The sequence below is a fragment of the Schistocerca serialis genome, chromosome 1, assembly GCF_023864345.2.
Source record: "Schistocerca serialis cubense isolate TAMUIC-IGC-003099 chromosome 1, iqSchSeri2.2, whole genome shotgun sequence".
Lineage (NCBI taxonomy): Eukaryota > Metazoa > Arthropoda > Insecta > Orthoptera > Acrididae > Schistocerca > Schistocerca serialis.
In genome coordinates, this window is record NC_064638.1 from 87,600,750 (window position 1) to 87,618,965 (window position 18,216).

The 18,216-nt window shown below is 42.7% G+C and overlaps 1 protein-coding gene across 1 annotated transcript in view; it reads left to right on the forward strand.

Annotated features, from left to right (window-relative positions):
- Positions 1–18,216, forward strand: part of LOC126410704 (protein singed wings 2) — a 214,768-nt gene that overhangs the window by 146,094 nt on the left and 50,458 nt on the right. Inside the window, exon 4 of the mRNA XM_050081347.1 lies at positions 3,443–3,602. Coding sequence (XP_049937304.1) covers positions 3,443–3,602 — 160 coding nt within the window. The remainder of the gene's footprint in view (positions 1–3,442; positions 3,603–18,216) is intronic.

The window sequence follows — 18,216 nt, forward strand, 5'->3', positions numbered from 1 at the left end:
AGCTATTTAATAAATGTTTGAATAAAAAGCAATTTATATATTTTTATTTTTTCTCTTCTTGAAGACCACCTTATTTATCGTCTATGGAAGGAATATTAGCATAAGCTGTTCTTTTTTTAGCTATGTGTTATGCATGTTTGGTTTTCTAACATGTTTCACACTCTCGAGTTTTCCAGCGTCGGTCTACGGAATTCACGGTGTATGTAAGCCCTAATATAATCTTTGTCTAGTCACAGTGACCACATTTGGGATTCTTCCGAGAAGCGTGCGAACTATATCGTGGTACAACTGTGACGGATGTTCTGACCGTTTGACGCTCCATCGCATAAGGTTTCTGATCTGCTCACATACTTAACCGGTGAACAGTTACGTAGCAGTGACACCACATACGTCTTCCCATTCAGAAGCAGCTACGGAATCCACACACGCAGCGATCTCTTCGGGTGTCACAAATCCTTAACACGGTATTACGATGAGCGTAATCCGATCACATGTCGCCTAACGAACACGTTTCGGGCTGGCTGGAATTCAACTGTAGTGCGCATCTAAAACGAGGAATCTGGACTGTCAGTTGTAACAGACGAGGCAAGATGTATCTCGGCAGGACATCGGACATTTCAATACTCCACGAACGCACGTAGTGCGACGTGGCATAGTGCCAAAGGTGATTTGACATCGTGTTAATTTCGTCATTAACTTGTACTTTTTCTTCCAATATATGATTGGCACTGTCTCGCATCGTACAGGATCATTTACGTTCATTCTACTCGTCGGCTTCCTCAAGTTTTTAACCACGGAATGGTGTTTCGTCACTGATCAGGGTTAAAACCAACTTACTTGTGGACGTTCTTGGAATGTGAAATAGATTTTATGTTGCTTAATTTCTTATTGGCTATAACTGGCTATAACTGAGAAAGCAGTGAATCGGATACGTCAGGCAAGCGAACGTTACGGTAGGCAGACGCCACAGGTGGTCAGATATCGCAATTATCTTCCTCATTCTACGATGAATTATCCTATCCTCTAGTTAGCAGTATGTGCCCAGATTTAGAAGTTGCTAAAATCATTGGGGGAAGTGGCAACAAAAGGACTATTCACGTTGGTGTGTAGAATATATGAGTCTGGCGACATACCATCTGACTTTCGGAAAAGCTTCATCCACACAATTCCGAAGACGGCAAGAGCTGACAAGTGCGAGAATTATCGCACAATCAGCTTAACAGCTCATGCATCGAAGCTGCTTACAAGAATAATATACAGAAGAATGGAAAAGAAAATTGAGAATGCGCTAGGTGACGATCAGTTTGGCTTTAGGAAAAGTAAAGGGACGAGAGAGGCAATTCTGACGTTACGGCTAATAATGGAAGCAAGGCTAAAGAAAAATCAAGACACTTTCATAGGATTTGTCGACCTGGAAAAAGCGTTCGACAATATCAAATGGTGCAAGCTGTTCGAGATTCTGAAAAAAGTAGGGGTAAGCTGTAGCGAGAGACGGGTCATATACAATAAGTACAACAACCAAGAGGGAATAATAAGAGTGGACGATCAGGAACGAAGTGCTCGTATTAAGAAGGGTGTAATACAAGGCTGTAGCCTTTCGTCCCTACTCTTCAATCTGTACATCGAGGAAGCAATGATGGAAATAAAAGAAAGGTTCAGGAGTGGAATTAAAATACAAGGTGAAAGGATATCAATGATACGATTCGCTGATGACATTGCTATCCTGAGTGAAAGTGAAGAAGAATTAAATGATCTGCTGAACGGAATGAACAGTTTAATGAGTACACAGTATGGTTTGAGAGTAAATCGGAGAAAGACGAAGGTAATGAGAAGTAGTAGAAATGAGAACAGCGAGAAACTTAACATCAGGATTGATGGTCACGAAGTCAATGAAGTTAAGGAATTCTGCTACCTAGGCAGTAAAATAACCAATGACGGACGCAGCAAGGAGGACATCAAAAGCAGACTCGCTATGGCAAAAAAGGCATTTCTGGCCAAGAGAAGTCTACTAATATCAAATACCGGCCTTAATTTGAGGAAGAAATTTCTGAGGATGTACGTCTGGAGTACAGCATTGTATGGTAGTGAAACATGGACCGTGGGAAAACCGGGCCGGCCGCGGTGGCCGTGCGGTTCTAGGCACGTCAGTCCGGAACCGCGTGACTGCTACGGTGGCAGGTTCGAATCCTGCCTCGGGCACGGATGTGTGTGATGTCCTTAGGTTAGTTAGGTTTAAGTAGTTCTAAGTTCTAGGGGACTGATGACCTCAGATGTTGAGTCCCATAGTGCTCAGAGCCATTTTTTTGGGAAAACCGGAACAGAAGAGAATCGAAGCAGTTGAGATGTGGTGTTATAGGCGAATGTTGAAAATTAGGTGGACTGATAAGGTAAGGAATGTTGAGGTTCTACACAGAATCGGAGAGGAAAGGAATATGTGGAAAACACTGATAAGGAGAAGGGACAGGATGATAGGACATCTGCTAAGACATGAGGGAATGACTTCCATGGTACTAGAGGGAGCTGTAGAGGGCAAAAACTGTAGAGGAAGACAGAGATTTGAATACGTGAAACAAATAATTGAGGACGTAGGTTGCAAGTGCTACTCTGAGATGAAGAGGTTAGCACAGGAAAGGAATTCATGGCGGGCCGCATCAAACCAGTCAGTAGACTGATGACCAAAAAAAAAAAAAAAAAGGATATATAAGGGACGACCAAAAAGTTTCCGTTGCTGCTTATATACAATGTAGTGCGACTCCGTTGCGTGTATATTAACACAGGGGTAGAGGTAAGTTGTGTGGCACTCGTGTCTTTCCGACTCGATTGCAGAAACATGAGCTAGGGCGACATTATTACCAATGCTTCCAAAGGGCAAACAGCGGTAGACATCCATTGCAGAATGAAGAATGTGCGTCGGGCACCATGTCCGTCGAAAACCACCGTTGTGGAATGGTGCTTCAAGGGGTGATGATGCTTCACGATGACGTACGTCTCCATATCGCAAACGTCGTAATGTAGAAGATACGCTAACTCAAGTGAGAGACTGTCGAGCACCCCCCCTATAATCCTGATCTCTCCACCATGCGATTATTATGCGTTCAGGCCGTTAAAAAGTACAGTGAAGGGCCAGATGACAATGTGCAGCAGGTAGTTACGGAGTTACTCATGCAGTAGGACGCGTTGCTTTACCAGTTATCTTCAAACAGATAGGTCGGTGGGATGATTGCCTCAACGCTCACGACGATTCTGCCCGATTGGCCTACCGATTCTGAACTGTGCAGCCTTAAAACGTCACCTTTTTGATGGCATCTTATACTTGTTGTACCGACTGCCCTAATGAGGTTTCGTTTGCAGTAGGTGGCTTTCCGTCATCCTTGAGAAATTTCTTCACCTTAGTAATGCTTTGGTGTCTGCTGATGTCACCGGCCATACGTGCTCATTCCAGACGCTGAACATGACGGGTCTCGGCCTCCGCGAATTACCCGAGGACGCCCTTGGGAACCTCACATCTCTCCGCACGCTGGACTTGCGGAATAACCACCTGGAGCGTCTGGATCCCGAGCTGTTCGACGACCTGGATGAGCTGAAGCAAGTCTACTTGTCAGGTAAGCAGAGCGTAGCTGCAGGCAAGCGCTACCGCGATGAAATTGAATTTATTCATGTAACATCGTCCTAGGGTCACACTCAAAGCCTTAAGCAACCCTTTGCTACAAATGAAATTTTAATGACGTAATAAAAACAACTGCATTATTATAATCTACAGACTTTGCACTACGTGTTGGTACGTTGTGACAACATTAATGTCTATTACATTGCCGTAGAAATGCCGTAGAAATGTTGGAACACGTGAGGCAATACTGACCCTACGACTTATCTTAGAAAATAGATTAAGGAAAGGCAAACCTACGTTTCTAGCATTTGTGGACTTGGAGAAAGCTTTTGACAATGGTGTACTCTCTTTCAAATTCTGAAGGTGGCAGGGGTAACATACAGGGAGCGAGACGCTATTTACTATTTGTACAGAAACCAGATGGCAGTTATAAGAATCGAGGGACATGAAAGGTAAGCAGTGGTTGGGAAGGGAGTGAGACAGGGTTGTACCCTATCCACGATGTTATTCAATCTGTATATTGAGCAAGCAGTAAGGCAAACAAAAGAAAAATTCGGAATAGGAATTGAAATCCACGGAGAAGAAATAAAAACTTTGAGGTTCGCCGATGACATCGTAATTCTGTCAGAGACCTAGAGGGGCAGTTGAACGGAATGGACAGTGTCATGAAAGGAGGATATAAGATGAACATCAACAAAAGCAAAACGAGGATATTGGAATGTAGTCGAATTAAATCGGATGATGCTGCGGGAATTAGATTAGGAAATGAGACACTTAAAGTAGTAAATGAGTTTTGCTGTTTGGGGAGCAAAATAACTGATGATGGTGGAAGTAGAAAGGATATAAAATGTAGACTGGCAATGGCAAGCAAAGCGTTTCTGATGAAGAGAAATTTGTTAACATCGAGTATAGATTTAAGTGTCAGGAAAACGTTTCTGAAAGTATGGAATGTAGCCACGTATGGAAGTGAAAAGTGGACAGTTAATAGTTTAGACAAAAAGAGAATAGAAGCTTTCGAAATGTGGTGCTACAGAAGGATGCTGAAGATTAGATGGGTAGATCACATACTAATGAGGAGGTATTGAATAGAATTAGGGAGAAGAGAAATTTGTGGCATAACTTGACTAGAAGAAGGGATCGGTTGGTAGGACATGTTCTGAGGCATCAAGGGATCACCAATTTAGTATTGGAGGGCAGCACGGAGGGTAAAAATCGTAGAGGGAGACCAAGAGGTGAATACACTAAACAAATTCAGAAGGATGTAGGCTGCAGTAGGTACTGGGAGATGAAGAAGCTTGCACAGGATAGGGTAGCATGGAGAGCTGCATCAAACCAGTCTCAGAACTGAAGACCAGAACAACAATATTGTCGCTGGCTACATTTACAAAATGGCCCACATCAATATTTCCTATCTGTAGTGTGTTGTCATTGAATCCATGATTTAAAATAAAAAATTGGATCCTGGAATTCATTTCAGAGTTCACCATCCCCATTGAGAGGTGTGAATGGTCACCAGCAGTGTTAAGAGATGTGTGATGCGAGGGTTGCCGTCGACTTTCTTGGAAGTGGGACCGAAATCCGTCTGTTGGAACCTCGCTCTGAAGTCAGTCTTCGCTCGTACTAATCAGTAACTCGCGGAATATGTAACGAAAGAATGTATTCCTCACAGTCCACGTATTTATTACTCGGGTAATGACACTTTGCTAAGCAAAATCTGATTAATAACAACACGCTTCTTCTGTGTCTGACATCATCTCAGAGAAGCTCTTCAGTCTAGGGGACCCCAGTACCACGGAACTACCCTCAGGAGACCGCCATAGCGCGGCTGACGCCGCTACAGACCCAGACACAAGTAAGTGTGATGACGTACGCACGTCGGGTGACATTCTCGCGTCACCGCACTATATCTCTGGAGCACCTCGAATATGACACCACAATCTAAATGCGGAATAATATAAAATACCTAACTAATCCATTTTGAGGAATCCTACGTGTCACTGAGTACGATTACTCGGTTATTTAAAACGTGGAAGGTAAAGGCGTACTACCTATCCGTTTTGAAATTATAAAACAATTCCTTACCCTTATAGTGAACGCTTCGGTGGTGGGAAAATGAGCATCCAAAGTGAATCTTGTAATGTTCACCCTCTACCTGCCTCCATTGTAGCCTACAAGGGAAGTGTTCAGTTCACTAGAGAAGACAGGCGTGTCACTGTGAATGATACCGCAATAAAATTGCAGTAGGACTTAGTGCAGAGCAGGGAACGATTCAGATACTGGATTGGAGTATCTTGTAAACGAAAAATGAATAATTATATGTTAACAAGATCCTACTTTCTTCGGTGTATAAAAGTTACTTCAGAGTATTGAGAATAGTTGTTGAAAAGTATGGAGATATGCAATTATGTCTGAAATAAATATTTCAGATAGCAGAGTTAAATCTTAATTAACAGAAGGGACAAAAGAACATAGAACGAGATAACATCTCTATTGATTTCTCTGGAAAAGTTGTAAACGATCCTGCAAAGTTAGTAGGAATTTTTAATAAAATGTGGTAGAGACAATAGGGTCAAGCAGTTCAAAAGAAAAATCACAGCAGTAAATTCAGAAAGGAGAATAGTCACCTGATTTTCTTATCCCTTCCCCATCTGAAAGAAAGAAAATAATAAACTCTCTTAAAAATAAAAGTTCATAAGGAGTTGATGCTATACACATTAAAATTCTGAAAGATTGTTGACACATAACAAGTACCTTACTCTCTGAAATATGTAGTGCCTCACTAAACCGAGGCACTCTTCCAGCGAGTTCAAAATAAACAGTTACTTGTAGTTAGTTTTTGCGATAGTAGTATTGTTAGAGAGCGACCGGATGCCTTTCCTGACGCCGCACCCCTCCACCTCCCACCGGGACGGTATTCGCGTATCCTGTCTACATCTACATCTACATGGATACCATGCAAATCACATTCAAGTGCCTGACAGAGAGTTTGTCGAACCACCTTCACAATTCTCTATTATTCCAATCTCGTATAGAGCGCGGAAAGAATGAACACCTATATCTTTCCGTGCGAGATCTGATTGCCCTTATTTTATTGTGGTGATCGTTCCTCCCTATGTAAGTCGGTGTCAACAAAATATTTTCGCATTCGAAGGAGAAAGTTGGTGATTGGAATTTCGTGAGAAGATTCCGACGCAACGAAAACCGCCTTTCTTTTAATGATTTCCAGTCCAAATCCTGTATCATTTCTGTGAGACTCTCTCCCATATTTCGCGATAATGCAAAACGTGCTGCCTTTCTTTGAACTTTTTCGATGTACTCCGTCATTCCTATCTGGTAAGGATCCCACACCGCGCAGCAGTATTCTAAAAGAGAACGAACAAGCGTAGTGTAGCCAGTCCCCTTAATAGGTCTTTAACGTTTTCTAAGTGTCCTGCCAATAAAACGCAGTCTTTGGTTAGCCTTCTCCACAACATTTTCTGTGTGTTCCTTCCAATTTAAGACGTTCGTCTGCGTCTAGTGTCTGGTGTTATCCCGAGTGAAAGTGTGAGAAAGTTTTCGAAGTGTACGAATCGTGTAACTGAGGTTGGGCGTCGGTACTAGAACGCTGTTCACCTAGTCGGATGTAGTAAACTGCCTAAAAGACATACAGCTTGGCTGGCATACCGGACCTCGTCGTTAACTCGGCATGCGGATTCGATCCGTGGCCGGTATGCCACACTGAATCCCTGCAGCGGCGTGCTACCGCTCTCACGTATCCAGACGGATCTAAAGTAGTGCTTCATACTCGTTTAGACCAGCAACCTGGTGGAAACAATGATGTTCCTTAAATTTATCTAAGCGTTGGTGCCCCCCATATGTAGTCAAATATGGAAAGAACAAAGAAACACAAGCAAGTAAGCTTGACCACCAAAACTGGAAACAAGGTCGCTGATTTGCCAGTAAATAGGCTTTATCGAGCGAAAGAACTGACACTAAATGTCCAGGAAACTCTTTCCTTCCATATGTACTGAGCGGAAGCATCGCAGCGTGAAAGAAAGTAGGGCATACAAATAGTATGGGTTCCAAGAGCAGTTTTACTGAAATGGGGTAGGGTATGCGATCTCTGGACTTACTGCTTTACCCTCAATGTCGGAGCTGTAGCATAAGTTACGTGCAGCAGCTGCCAGATCGTATGTTCGTATGGCGTATATAGTCCGTGCGCGATTTGTTTCGAGCGCTTTCGGAGCTCTGGCGGCGAAGTACGTTCACACGTTTCGCTGTCGCCTCAGTTGTCAGGCAGGCAATGTTACCCCACGGTCTGTAAGTCTGCAAGGCGTCCGCGACTGCATAAAGCGGCAGCTTTACGAGCTGCCCAAACTTACGGCCGACACCGGCTAAGAGATATATTCGCACCGAGCCTGTGGCCTCTCTGAAATACACGACAGCGGTCCAGGAATTTGCGTTACAAACACACCGTCCCTGCCCACCGTAGCTGCGGTACATGACGCCGGGAAGATTTCGCTGGTATACACACCACTTCTCCACTACATGCAATTCATTGAAAGAACCACTGTGACGCAGGTGAGGATTATGAGGTAATACTACACTGTCACATCGTGATGAGCACTTAAACAGTCGGAGGCACTGTTTTGGTGCAAATGTAGTAAATCAACCTCTTCATTTAAAAATTCACATCCTCTTGATTGTAAGAACATTGTGTAAGTGTTCTGTACAAGTTTTTAGATATTGGACGACAAGGACCAGTTAACTATAATGTAAATGATAGCGCCACAAGAAGGATAGGCATTTCAGATGAACGGAGCAGGGCTAGATGACAACTACTTTGAGGCATTCGAGTGTCTATGTTAAATATTTTTTATTGTCATTATTGCCTGATGATGACATTATACCCCCAAACATGTTGCAAGATTAAATGATTTAAGCAAGTTGATAACAAATTGTGATTGCTAACGATACCTGTTAGTAAATTTTAATAAACAGTAGCAACTGAACAATGGCCAAAATGGCATGGTTTTTTTCAGTGACATTTTCTGAATACTTTGATGCAATGGACCGTTGTCTCCGGTCACTCGCCACAGAGTAATAATTATCATTTACTCTGTTTGTTATCCTAGTTACCTCTTCTCTGAGAATGCTTTCATAATTCTGAAAAAATCTTGTAATATGCAGTCTCCAAAATATACAACACAGCCATCAGTCAGTTATCAAAGTACTTCGATGTGGTTGCCGTCGCTGACGAAACAGTTTAGCAGGGCGTCGTTGTGTCGTTTTTCAATTACATACAGTGAGCGTATACACCAGGTTTATGTCGGCCAAATCTTCGTAAGCGAACCTCTCCATGTCGCTGTGTACCACCGTTAACGTATAACTGATACTGACTGAACAACAAGCCAGGGACTTAACGGACCAGTACTGAAGGCTGTCTTGGGGGTAAAGAGTAAAGTGGGAGCCACTGTTGCAACACCAAATATCATTAGTGAATGAAACAAGTTCGTTTTTAAACAAGACACACAGCACGTATCCTCTGCATTTTCACTGTTGTGCAGATCTTTTCAGTGCAATATAGATACAAAACTAAACGAAACGCACTGTAACGAGCAACCGGAAACTGCAAGCGTCTGATACCAAATCACTCAGGAAATATCACTGAAAAACCTCAGAAATTTAGTAATTGATTTTGGGCAGGTTTACTGACATCTCTGAACAGTCAAAAGGACTGCGTCTGTGATACAATATCCACAGTCAACGTGTATCTTCAGAAGTTCTGGGAACGAGAGTGATGGAAATTTATTTATTTATTTTATTTTTTTTACGCTACTGGCCATTAAAATTGCTACACCAAGAAGAAATGCAGATGATAAACGGGTATTCATTGGACAAATATATTATACTAGAACTGACATGTGATTACATTTTCACGCAATTTGGGTGCATAGATCCTAAGAAATCAGTATCCAAAACAACCACCTCTGGCCGTAATAACGGCCTCGATACGCCTGGGCAGTGAGTCAAAGAGAGCTTGGATGGCGTGCACAGGTACAACTGCCCATGCAGTTCAACGCGATACCACAGTTCATCAAGAATAGTGACTGGCGTATTGTGACGAGCCAGTTGCTCGGCCACCATTGACCAGACGTTTTCAATTGGTGAGAGATCTGGAGAATGTGCTGGCCAGGACAGCAGTCGAACATTTTCTGTATCCAGAAAGGCCCGTACAGGACCTGCAACATGCGGTCGTGCATTATGCTGCTGAAATGTAGGGTTTCGCAGGGATCGAATGAAGGGTAGAGCCACGGGTTGTAACACATCTGAAATGAAACGTCCACTGATTAAAACTTCCCGGCTAAGAGGCCGTGGTCCAATAGTAGAAATACTTCTCCCTGACGTTTCGTTGCCCGCAGCTGGCAACGAAACGTCAGGGAGAAGTATTTCTACTATAGGACCACGGCCTCTTAGCCCGGAAGTTTTAATTACTGAAGACGCCGGCCGTGAAAGCCTACACGCTATGAGCAACGTCCGCTGTTCAAAGTGCCGTCAGTGCGAACGAGAGGTGACCGAGACGCGTAACCAATGGTACCCCATGCCATCACGCCGGGTGATACGCCTGTATGGCGATGGCGAATACACGCTTCCAATGTGCGTTCACCGCGATGTCGCCAAACACGGATGTTACCATCATGATGCTGTAAACAGAACCTGGATTCATCCGAAAAACTGACGTTTTGCCATTCGTGCACCCAGGTTCGTCGTTGAGTAACCATCGTAGGCGCTCCTGTCTGTGATGCAGCGTCAAGGGTAATTGCAGCCATGGTCTCCGAGCTGATAGTCCATGCTGCTGAAAACGTCGTCGAACTGTTCGTGCAGATTGTGGTTGTCTTGCAAACGTCCCCATCTGTTGATTCAGGTATCGAGACGTGGCTGCACGATCTGTTACAGCCATGCGGATAAGATGCCTGTCATCTCGGTGCTAGTGATACGAGGCCGTTGGGATCCAGCACGGCGTTCCGTACTATCCTCCTGAACCCACCGATTTCATGCTCTGCTAACAGTCATTGGATCTCGACTAACGCGAGCAGCAATGTCGCGAGACGATAAACCGCAATCGCGATAGGCTACAATCCGACCTTTCTCAAAGTCGGAAATGTGATGGTACGCATTTCTCCTCCTTACACGAGGCATCACAACAACGTTTCACCAGGCAACGCCGGCCAACTGCTGTTTGTGTATGAGAAATGGGGTGGAAACTTTCCTCATGTCAGCACGTTGTAGGTGTCGCCACCGGCGTCAACCTTGTATGAATGCTCTGAAAAGCTAATCATTTGCATATCACAGCATCTTCTTCCTGTCTGTTAAATTTCGCGTCTGTAGTAGATCATCTTCGTGGTATAGCAATTTTAATGGCCAGTATAATCAAATGAAACGTTATGGTTCCAGAGTTGTTTTCTAGACTCAAACATCTATGATATATGCTGACTGAAGTGTTGAAGCATATGGGTAGCATATCTAACTAGTCAGCAGGAGATTTGGGTTCGAATCCCAGCCTTGGTACAAATTTTCATTCATCCCTTGTACGCCAGGAATAAAATCAGACACGAAATTTTTTGGGCAGATAGTGTATGTGCTTTCCCCCGTTAATTTAATTTTGCCGTTGTCGCCTGAAAGAAGTTTATTTTATCTTTTCAGCTTTCATCATCGCCCACATCATGAATGAATTCAGGCTCGAATAATTTTTACCTCTGTAGGCTTGTGACAGCTGGAGCATTGGTGCATTAAGTTCTTTGAACCAAGTGCATTAATACTTGTGAAGCGCTCTTTTGCCGTTGTGCTTCCGATCATAAGTGGGATGGTACACTGCGCAGCTATTTCAGTCGGTTTCCAGAGATCGTTGTGATCCACCGCAGCCTGTATGCGGAGCTGCACGCTTCTGTACACTTAGAAGTACTGTGCAGAAAAGATGACTCACGCAGCTCGTTTTGTTACTTTCAATCGCTAACATTGCAGTCTCATTGTCATTGTCAGTTTGTAAGTCTGATAAATCAGACAGTCAGACATTACGTGGATACTGAATTGGTAAGGTTCAGTGCTAAAGAGTGTAGAGCAGGGAAGACCCACGTTTCTCGGCGTACCTTGGGCCTAAGGACTGATAAACACATGCCTGTAATAATGTTAAACTGACGTAGTCGCACCACACACTCTTGTAGATGTTCCTTTTTTGTTGGTACTTAATTCTTTGGTCTAGAGGTAGTGTCTTTGATTAGTAATCAAAATGTCCTCAGACCTAGATTCGAAACCTGCCACCGTTTAAATTTTGATTAATAATCAGCATTGGTGACCGAAGACTTCCGGCATAAGAAGTCACCCTCATTTTGCCAACAGCCTTGTCTAAGAGGGCGGAAGAGTGGACGAATGCACAGAAGTTAAGAGCACTCTCTTGTCCCTGGAATGGGAAACTGTCCCTAAAGGCGGAAGAATCAGCAATGATCAACGGCATCTGGATGCAGAAGGCAATGGAAACCACTGCATTAAAGACACATAACGTGTATCCACAGGACATGTGGCCTGTAATTGAGAAAGTGTTTGATGACCTCCCCATTTGGTAAAAGATTCCGGAATAGTCCCCCATTCGGATCTACGGAAGAGGACTGCCAAACGGGAGGCGACCATGGAAAAAAGATTGAATAATCAACAAAAGGGTAACGTTCTACAAGTCAGGGCGTGAAATGACAGAAGCTTCAACTTAGTATGGAAGCTAGAAAATCTGAAAACGGAAATGCAAAGGCTCAATCTAGATATAGTAGAGATCAGTGAAGTTAAATGGAAAAAAGACAAGGATTTCTGGTCAGGTGAGCATAGGGTAATACAACAGCAGCAGAAAATGGTATATCGGGAGTACGATTCGTTATGAATAGAAAGGTAGGACAGAGAGTGTGTTACACTGATCAGTTCAATGATAGGGTTTTTCCTTGTAAATAGTAGATTTCAGCTATCGGTCGTCCTTTTTAAATGTTATTGGCAGATCTAGGTTTCAGCTAGAAACTAGCCATTCTCAATGCATTATCATTTTTGATCAATGCATGTAATGCCTGTTGGTCGGGCTTCATCCACAGTTCACTGAATACTCAATGAAGCAATGTCAACACGCTACAATTCTGAGACCTCTGGCGGCAGACGGCTGCAGATATGTAGACATGAGGAATATGTAGAACGGTAATAACTTTTATTTTGTTTAAAAATCTTTACGATATTTCACATCAAATGTTCGGTGACATTACTTTTAACACGGCCTCGTACCCTGTATAAATTCGCGTTTCACCATTCAGTGTAGCTTTTTTTCAAAATTTTGCGTTCCCAACGTTACAAGAAGTCGTTTTCACGATAACCAGCAAGTAACTTACCTGCAGAATCCTTGGAATATGTGCGTCCAATCCTTTCGGGCAAAGTGATCCACAATCCCGAGTGAAAAACCATAGTCCCCTAGAACTGCGGCAACACTGGGTCGTTTCCGCGGAATAGAAACCAAAATCACGTCACGTGATTTGAAGTGGTGGACGCCCTAAGCCCACTTTAAACGTGACGGATCTTATCTGACCTAACAGATTTTTAATTATGCAGTGGTCCACACCAGACTATGAATGAAAAGCAGTGTCCGAGATCGGTCCATAAGCCGACAAGGTCGGCAGATACAGAGGTTGTGAAGAAACTTGATTGATGATACACTTATTTTTGCGGGACCTCCTCTGGTTCAATGTGGCTCATTATTCTCTCGACTGACGATGACCTGCTTCAGTTTCGCAGTGTGTCAGGGTTCGCTTACGCCACCCATTCTGCTGATCAGTTGACCTCATTCCGGTGCTCGTTTAGATGGAGCCAATTTGCATCGCAAATGTGCTATAATTTCTCGGTCGGGCGGAGACAATTACGGCGTAGATTTATAGCTGCGACCGCGGGTCAGTGCTCTCTCGCCAAGGAGTGCGCCTTATAACCGCCGTCTAGTGGGTGCTCACACTCTGGCAGTGGCGATACGTCCGAGTGGTCTCTCGAAGCGTGCAATGAACGTTTTATCAGCACATCGTGCACCATAGTCTGCACGAAATTACCGTAAAACGAGAAATCAGAATCCTTGAATTCTCTGGTATCAATCAGGAAAATATGTAACTAAAAGCTACTTGAGAGCTAAGAAACTACATCATGAAAACCCTTTACTTTTATTTGATGGGTCATTCTAGATTCTAGTCCACTTCCTATGCATGCAACAGACGGATGTTTTGATGGCCCGAGTGCGTAATGGAACAATCTATATCTGTTCATGATGGTCAGTCTCGAAGACGACAGAATGACAGAAATCTCAATATCACGCTTTACAAGCAATTTTATTAGTGAAAATATTCTCAAAGACATTCGTGGGGCGTTTAGGCGTATAGGTGCATAAATAAACATCTGGAAAGATTTAAGTATCTCTAGAACGAGTATATTAAATGCTTGAACCAAGATGGAATAAGAGAAATATTGAAGTTATGTAATAAAATATATGACAGTGGCGAATGGCCTGAGAACTTTCTGACAACAGTAATGATTCCATTACCGAAAAAACAAGGAAGCAAGAAATGCAGTGAGCACAGGACAATCAGCCTCATTTCACATGCAGCCAAATTAATAAGAGACTTAAAAAAGTAATAGAGGACAATTTCGACGAGGAGCAGTTTGGCTTTAGACGGAAGAAGGGCACCAGAGATGCAATAGGGCTCCTATGAATCTTGGGAGAAAGGTTTATTGAAAAAGGAAGAGGCCTATATATGTGCTTCATCGGCCTAGAAAAGGCATTTCACAGCGTGGTATGGGACAAGCTGGCGACTATAATGAGGGAAAAGAGAGTGGACTGGAAAACCAGAAGACTTGTAAAATCATTATATCTTAATCAGAAAGCCTCAGTTAAAGTACATACTGGATAGGACTAGAAAAAGGAGTAAGACAAAGATGCTGTCTATCACCTACCCTTTTCAACCTCTACTTGGAAAATATGATTGACCACCGCTCATTATGTGACAAAGAAGTAGAAATTGGAGGAAGAAGTGTAGGGTGTTTGAGGTTTGCTGATGACATGGTCCTTCTAGCCACAGGGGGAAAAGAATTACAGAATTTGGTAGAGGCACCACTGAAGCTAACGGAAAAAATTATGGAATGAAGATTAACACAAAGAAAACAAAAGTATTGGCACTAGGAGGAAATAAAGAAATAAAAATTGTGATGAATGGAGAAATATTATAACAGGGGCAAAATTTTAAGTATCTTGGAATCAGGATAGACACCGACTGGAAATGAACCACAGAAATTAAAACAAGGATAGAAATGGCAAAAGTGAATTTTCTGGAGCGGCCTGGACAGAAAACTCAGGAAGAGACTCATAAAATGTCTTGTATGGAGTGTCCTTCTGTATGGTGCTGAAACATGGACTTTGAGGAAGAAAGAATGAGAAAAGCTGGAGACTTTTGAGATGTGGACATGGCGGAGGATGGAAAGAATAAGTTGAATGGACAGAGTAAAAATTAAGAGGTACTGAGTAGAGTGGGAGAGAAAAGACAGTTACTAGATGTAACAAAAAGAAGAAAAAGAATTTGGATTGGGCTTATATTAAGAAAGAATGACGGACTCATAAAAACAGTTTTAGAAGGTTATGTAGAAGAGAAAAGGAAGCGAGAAAGGAAGAGATTCCAGACACTGGATGACGTGATGGATGGTACAACATTCAGCAGCCTTAAGAAAGAAGCAATGGATCGCAGAAAATGGAGAGGCAAAGGACCTTCTAATATAGCAGAAAACTGATGATGATGAGATCGAATAATTATGATTTTTGTGTAGGCTGTGAATTGGGATTAAGAGGAAATCTCGAAATTTTAAGTTTTTCTAATGTTTTCGTTCTGAATGACAACAAAATATTTTACTACACTGACAGTAGAGCATAACTTAAATATAGGCAAAATTCCACTTTTAATCATCCATGAAAGAAAATTCCCCTCCCTTGAATGATATTTCAGTAGTCAAACAAATGGAAAAATGTTATCCACAAATAAGCGAAAATACCCACTGTTAATCCATTGTGCGACTGGCAGATAATCACTGGAACATCTGAATATCTAGGAGTATGAAAGTGGATCGATTTAATGAGGAACCTTATTTTTCCTTAAGGGTTTGGCTTGTTAATCGAGATTTGGCAATATTAGTGGTAAAGGGCATCCAGATGCTTGCGATTTAATGTAGAATGATCATATTAAACTAGCTGTCGGATATGCCTGACTGGGAGTTACTGGAAGAATAGAAAAATCCTTCTTGTGTGGCGGGGTAAGGCGGTGCGGTGTCGTCAGTCCTCTGGTTTGTTGTGGTCCTCCCAATCAGGAATGCCCTGTTTGCCCGTCCTATTCTATCTTCTTGCTGCTTCGACCACCATGGATTATTTTACTTTCACAGTAACAGAATTCTTTACTTCTTCCACTTTGTGCTTCCTAATTTTCATTTTAAGTTTATCCCTAATCTCATTTCCATTACGTCTCATTGCTCTCAGCATATCTTATCATTGATATTCTTTCACCCTGAATTTTAATCCCAGTCTTGAACCCTTCTTCTATTTCCGTCAGTGCTTGTTCGCTGTATATATCGGGCAGTAGCGCCGAAAGAATACATCCCTGTCTTGCAGCCGTTTTAACAGAACACTTCGTTCTTGATTACTTTAAAAAAAAATGTTCAAATGTTTGTGAAATCCTAAGGGACCAAACTACTGAGGTCATCGGTCCCTAGTCTTACACACTACTTAAACTAACTTAAACTAAATTATGCTAAGAACAACACACACACCCATCCCCGAGGGAGGACTCGAACCTCCGGCGGGATGGGCCGCGTAGTCCGTGACATGGCGCCCCAAACCGCACGGCCACTCCGCGCGGCCATTCTTACTTTCCTGTCTTGTGTATATGCCTATTTTGCACCCGTATCTCACTGCTTCACTACGTCTAACGCATTTTACAGGTAAACAAATTCGATGGGCGTGTCTTGATCATTCTTCAGTCTTGCTTCCATTATCACACGCAACGTCACAACTGCCTCTCTGGTTTCTTTCTCTTTCCGAAAGCCAAACTGATCATCATCTGATGTATCCTCGATTTTATTTTCCATTCTCCTGTATGTTGTTCCTGTTAGAAACTTCGATGCATGAGCTGTTAAGTTTGCTGTACGGTAGTTTTACACTAATTGCGTGTTTATCTCTGGGACTGTGTGATTGTAATTTTTCCACAAGGCCGATGGTATGTCTCCAGTTTCAGAGATTCTACACACCAACTTGAATAGACGCTTGGTTGCCACATCCTCCAATGATTTCAGAAATTTCGAAGCAATATGACCTATCTTTTATGCCTTATTTGATCGCAAGTCTTCCAAAGCTACTCTGACACTAATACCGGTTTCCCTACGTCTTCCACATCGACTTCCTTCTTTTATCATCTCATCAGACAGTTTCTTCCCGTTGTACAGGGCTTCAGTGTACTCATTTACTCTCATCTATGCGATTGACAGTGGAATTCCCATTTCAGTCTTAGTGCCGAAGCCGTTGCTTTTAATTTCGTGAAGGTTGTTTTGATTTTTCTACATGCTAAACCTGTCTCTTCGACAACTATTTCTTTCTCCATTTCTTCACTTTTTTTTTTTTTTTTTTTTTGCAGTCATTTCATCGTGGATTCCCTGGACCTCCTACTTATTTTAGTTCTATGTGACTTATAATTCTGTATTACAGTCTTTCTTGAACATGTTTGTATTTCCTTCTGAGGCCAATAAGATGAAAAATTTCTTCTCCTACCCAAGGTTTCCTCGCGGTTATCTTCCTTGTACGTACATTTTTTCTGCTTAGCTTCGATAAGTATATTTTTAGAGACGTGTGTTCCTCTTCAACTGATCTGTCTGCAGTAGAATTCATAATCGCAGTATCTGCAACCTTAGAGAATTCAAAGACATCTCATCATTCTTCAATACTTCAATATCTCACTTCTTTCCACATTGATTTGCTCGGACTGTCTTAAGATCTTGTCTACTCTTATTTACTGAATTGTGATCCGAGTCTGTACCTGCTCCTGGACACGTCTTAGAATCCAGTATCTCATTTCAGAATATTTCTCAGACAATGGTGTAATCTAGATGTAATGTTCCTGTATCTCTGGGACTTTTCCTAGTATAGCTCATCCTCTTGTGATTTTTGAACAGTATGCTATGTGATAAAAACTATCCGGACGCCTGTCTGAAATGACTTGCAAGTTCTTGGCGCTGTCCATGGGTACTTATGGAATTCAATACTGTGTTGGCACACCCTTAGCCTTGATGACAGCTTCCACTCTCGCAGGCACACGTTCAATCAGGTGCGGGAAGGTTTCTTGGGGAATGGCAGCCCATTCTTCACTGAATCATGCACTGAGGAGAGGTATCGATGTCGGTCGGTGAGGCCTGGCACGAAGTCCGGATTCCAAGACATCCCTAAGGTGTTCTTTAGGATTCAGGTCAGGACTCTGTGCAGGCCAGTCCATTACAGGGATCTTACTGTCGTGTAACCACTCCGCCACAGGCCGTGCATTATG